This window comes from Magnolia sinica, chromosome 8 (assembly GCF_029962835.1).
Source record: "Magnolia sinica isolate HGM2019 chromosome 8, MsV1, whole genome shotgun sequence".
Classification (NCBI taxonomy): Eukaryota; Viridiplantae; Streptophyta; class Magnoliopsida; order Magnoliales; family Magnoliaceae; genus Magnolia; species Magnolia sinica.
In genome coordinates this window covers 14692492-14697073 of record NC_080580.1, presented here as the reverse complement: position 1 = coordinate 14697073, position 4582 = coordinate 14692492, and the positions used below count along the sequence as shown (strand labels likewise).

The 4582-nt window shown below is 47.1% G+C and overlaps 1 protein-coding gene across 1 annotated transcript; it reads right to left on the bottom strand.

Moving 5' to 3' along the window:
• Positions 1-560: 560 nt before the first annotated feature.
• Positions 561-1529, bottom strand: LOC131252948 (osmotin-like protein). The gene has a single exon (XM_058253744.1). The coding sequence runs from the start codon at positions 1497-1499 to the stop codon at positions 744-746; it is 756 nt and encodes a 251-aa protein (XP_058109727.1). The 5' UTR covers positions 1500-1529; the 3' UTR covers positions 561-743.
• Positions 1530-4582: the final 3053 nt, after the last annotated feature.

Here is a 4582-nt window from a genome sequence, read left to right as displayed (position 1 = left end):
CGCCCGTGACCAGATATAAATGCTACCCAAGAAAACGCCTAATACGCCCGTGAGCAGATATAAATGCTACTCAAGAAAACGCCTGAAAGGTTATTATTAATTAAACAGCTCCTATGGCACGGTACCATCACAACGTTGTATATCATGGTGGACCACACCACAGGAAAAGCCACAATTGAATATCTACCATTAAAAACTTATTGTGGGCCAATTTTATTTTATTTATTTGGATCAAGCTGATATTTGTGTTTTCCATTCATCCAGTTTTATCGGTGGGCGTTCAATCACCACTGTCTTCCTATGGTGGGGTCCACCTGAGTTTTGGATCTGCCTCGTTCTTGAGCTCATGCCCTAAAGAAGATGGACGGTATGGATAAAACACATACATCATGGTGGGGCCCACAAGCACCGACCAGCATCGAGGTGCTACCAGCCAGGTCATTATGAAATCCGCGTCTCCACAAGTGGAACTGTGCTACCTGAGTTCCCGTTCGAACTGAGTTTTGGCCTCATGGCCTAACATGGAAGGGCCCATCTAATGGACGGCGTGGATCGTGTGCACAGTTTTAGCGGACATCATTATAAAAATGACACACATTATAAAACTTACATATGTTATAACAATCCATACACCACAAACCACCAGATTAAAGAAAAACAACAGAAAAAGCAAATGGTAGCCGACTACAGAGTAGCTAGTTTAGTACACTTCTCAGTGGCAAATCACGTAATACCATTAAAAGTTAGTGGCAGAAGATAACCTTCAGCTCCCGCGGCGCCACGCAGTTGTGGGTGAGCGAGGGGCTATCGTGCGCATAGGTGTACGTCGCCGGACACGCGTGCTTGAAAAACTCCGAGTAGCTCGACCCCCTGCACGTCTGCGGGCTGTTGAAATGGTTTCTGCAACACAGCTCGTCCGTACCAAACGCCTCGCACCCGCTCTTGCAAGCTCTCACCGGCCCCGTACCAGGTGGAACCCGCATCTGAAGCGCCGGGGGACACGTGGGAAGGAGATCGGCCTTGCATCCAACGACGGGACACATGCCCTGGCCTTCGTGTGGGGTCACCGTCATCGGAAGATTGTAACCATCCACGAGGCTGACCGAGTAAGAGGACTGGTCGTTGTGGGCGTGGTGGAGGCTAAACTGCGCCAGGGTGGCAGGCGTCGCCCCGCCCAAGCCGTTGCACTCGAGGCGGCCGCCGCAGTCGCCGGTGGCACAGGTGAAGCGGCCGGCGTGGTAAGTGCAGCCGGTCCGGCCCCAGAGCCGGCCGGTCCAGTGGTGGTCTGGAGCTGCGAAGGATCGGTGGGTTAGGGTTTGGAGGGCGAAGCCCCCACGCTCGAGGACGTCGTGGCCCGCGTTTGGCTGTATTGCTGGCCAGACAGTGAAAGGGCAGTTATTGACTACAGTTAAAATGAGCGGGCGGTACACAGATTCCGCAAGGGGGTGAAGGATAAGGAGGACAGCGAGAGGAAGCAGAACGGAAGAGAGAGAGGCCATGGCGAGGTAGTGCGTTGGAAGATTAATAGGATGGGAGTATTATTTATAGCGTCTGAAATGAATTTTACACCCCATTTTTTAAATATTTACACCTTTTCTTTTGTTTACTCGAATGGTAACTACGCACATGAAAGAGCTCAGATGGACACGTGTTCAAAATCTCAGCTGCACATGTGTGGGACCCACAGCATGTACGGTCAGAAAAAGTTTGATGCTTTGGCAGTGTGATGATACATACGCGTGCGCTCGGGATTAGCACACGTGTCATCGTGGGCATGAAAACTCAACCGTCCAAATAGTGGGAATCAATGTGGATTGAATATGAGTATGACATTAAACTGAATATGGAATCGTAAACGGCTGATTAGTGGACAGACAATGGACGGCGGATGGAAAATATTCAATGGTACGAATACTTCGTACAAATTCCATTGATCAGAGGTCAAGATCGTCTCATCTATCTGATCTTGGAGCTATGGGGTTACTTTTGAGGTACATTTACGCCACGTGTACGTCTCCTATTCATGCGTATGGAGCCTCGTCATATATACGTGGCTCCACACGTGTCTCGTGGGATCCCGTGTGCAATGACTGGTCAGGTCCGGTGACACCGACTTGGTCAGGCCGTGACCGTGGGCCCACCTTAATGTAGTTTATGTATATCCACACCGTCCATACATTTTTCCTAGCTCATTTTAGGGTGTGAAAAAAAAATGAAGCAGATCCAAATCTCACGTGGACCACACCACAGAAAAAAGTGGTGATTGAACGGCCACCTTCAAACACTTCCTACGGCCCACTGTAATTTTTATTTGCCATCCAACCTGCTGATAAGTCCACACAGACCTGTATGAAGGAACAATAGAAATAACAGCTTGATCCAGAACTTTGTGGCCCACGAGAAGTTTTTAATGGTCAATCGCCACTGTTTCCTGTGGTGTCGTCCACATTATATTTATACTGATTTCATTTTTCAGTCGATGCCCTAAAATAAACTTCAAAAACGGATGGACGGCGTGGATATATAACACATACGTCAAGGTGGGCCCACGTCTGTCACCTCGAACCGACTGAGTCAGTTCCTGTAGTTTTACCACTTTCAGTTCAAGACAAAAGGTTTCAAATTTCGATTCAGCTTATAAATCTCATTTCACTTTTTTTTCTTTCTTTTTTTTTTTTGAAAATTCTTTTTAAACATATTTGTAAATGAAGATAAGGTGGGAACCATCGAATCGACAGCTCAGCTTTTTGGTATTTGAAAGAAGCGCTGGACTATCTTGTTAGTTTTCCACAGTTTTGAAAAGTGGATACCCTTCAACCGTACACGTGGAACAGTTACACAGCAATCTAGACTGTATAAATCACTGATCCAACTGAAGATGGAACATCATTTAAAAAGTATACTGATAATATAATATTTAACCATCCTTTTTTTTCCCTTGAAATGTGGACCATTTACTATTTTACTTTAACGATCTGATATCTGTTAAATGTTTGTTAGGATTACTTTATCAGTATGATTTTAAAAACATGCTTCATCCAAAGGGGATTCGCTGTCTGAACGGTCTGGATATATGCAAATCAGTGCCACGTGTGAGGAGGATAAGATGCTTGCCTTTTTTAAATTGTGCAAGACTGACATGGGTTGAAAGAAATTTCGAGATTTTGGGGAACTGTACAGCACTCCGTCGGCCTACCGATTCAAGTGGCCCGAAGGCCAATGCTCTGTTCTTGGGGCTGTGAATTTGTCGGGTTCGGATTCGAAAGGCACAATGCTAAATTTGCGTCCGTCCTGCCCCTGTTGGAAGGGCGATACGTGGGGCCATTTTATGGGTTTTATCCGCGCCGTTCATCCATTTTTTCAGATGGGCATGAGGCCCACGTTGATTTTATTTACCATCCAACCTATCCATAAGGTCACAAAAACGTGGCTGAAGGGAAAAAATAAATGTTAGCTTGATATAAAATTTACGTGGCCCAAGAAGTATTTAAGGGCCCATTTGGCCGGGCGGATTGGAAGGGAATAGATGGTATTGGAAAGGATTGGAAGTTAAATCCTTGGATTGGCCAGGCGTGCCAAACAAACAGGGTGATCTGATCCAAGGATATAGCAATCCTGTGGATCTTAAGGGCGTGTTTGGACGGGCGGATTAGGTAGGAGTAGAGTGGAGTACGTGGGATTGGGTTTTGAAATCCCACCCCATCCTCCTACAGTTCTGTTTGGGTGGCGCGGTATTGACAACGGATGGGAGTGGTCTTTGGATTCGGGAGAGGATCTGGTGGATTGCGAATCCCATTGATTGCTAGAGGTCGGTTTGGAGCCAGACGAACCGACTCTGTTTACGCACGTTGTGCAGCGAAGGCGCGGAAACAGCCGCGTTTGGAATGAGTTTTGGCGAAGGAATATCCACACCGTCCATTCTGACTTCATGGGAAAGGTTGTGACCCCCTTTTGAAGATTATGGACGGTTTGGATTGCTGATCCGATCACCACCAAGTTCGCATAATGGCCCACCGAAGTCGGTTTTCCCGGACGCAGGGACTTGCACAATTTCTTGTGCCGTGCTTATGGTGGGGCCCATGATTGATGTCTTCAGGGAAATCCTCTCCGTCCATTGAATGTACATCGAAAAATTAGTTTGGTTTCGGATTGAATTCGGTGTAGCCCACAAAATCTTTTACTCCACTGTCTGTCCTACGTTTGACGGTAGAAATCGTGTGTGCCTGTGCATGAGAAGATAAGTCTCCATGGGTACCATCAGCCCCACCTCCTGGACGCATTGGACGGTTCCGATCATCAAACCGTCCGTGATGGTGGCCCAATACACGTCCCAGTAGGACCCAGTGCGAACGCTGGCCCATGCCTGCCCAAACACACTATGCTTTTGAAATCTCATCCCGTCTGCCCATCCAAACATGACAGTAGATGGGCCGATGGATATAGCAATCCAGTGGGATTGCAGGTAATCCACTGTCTAACTCATTTATGACATTAGAAGCCGTGCAATCTACCCTAATACAACCTACTCCTACCTAATCCATGTGTCCGAACACGCCCTAAATTAGAAGGGATTAGGTGGGAT

Coding starts and splice junctions, on each gene's coding strand:
- LOC131252948 (XM_058253744.1), bottom strand. CDS start 1,499: ATGGCCTCTCTCTCTTCCGTTCTGCTTCCTCTCGCTGTCCTCCTTATC.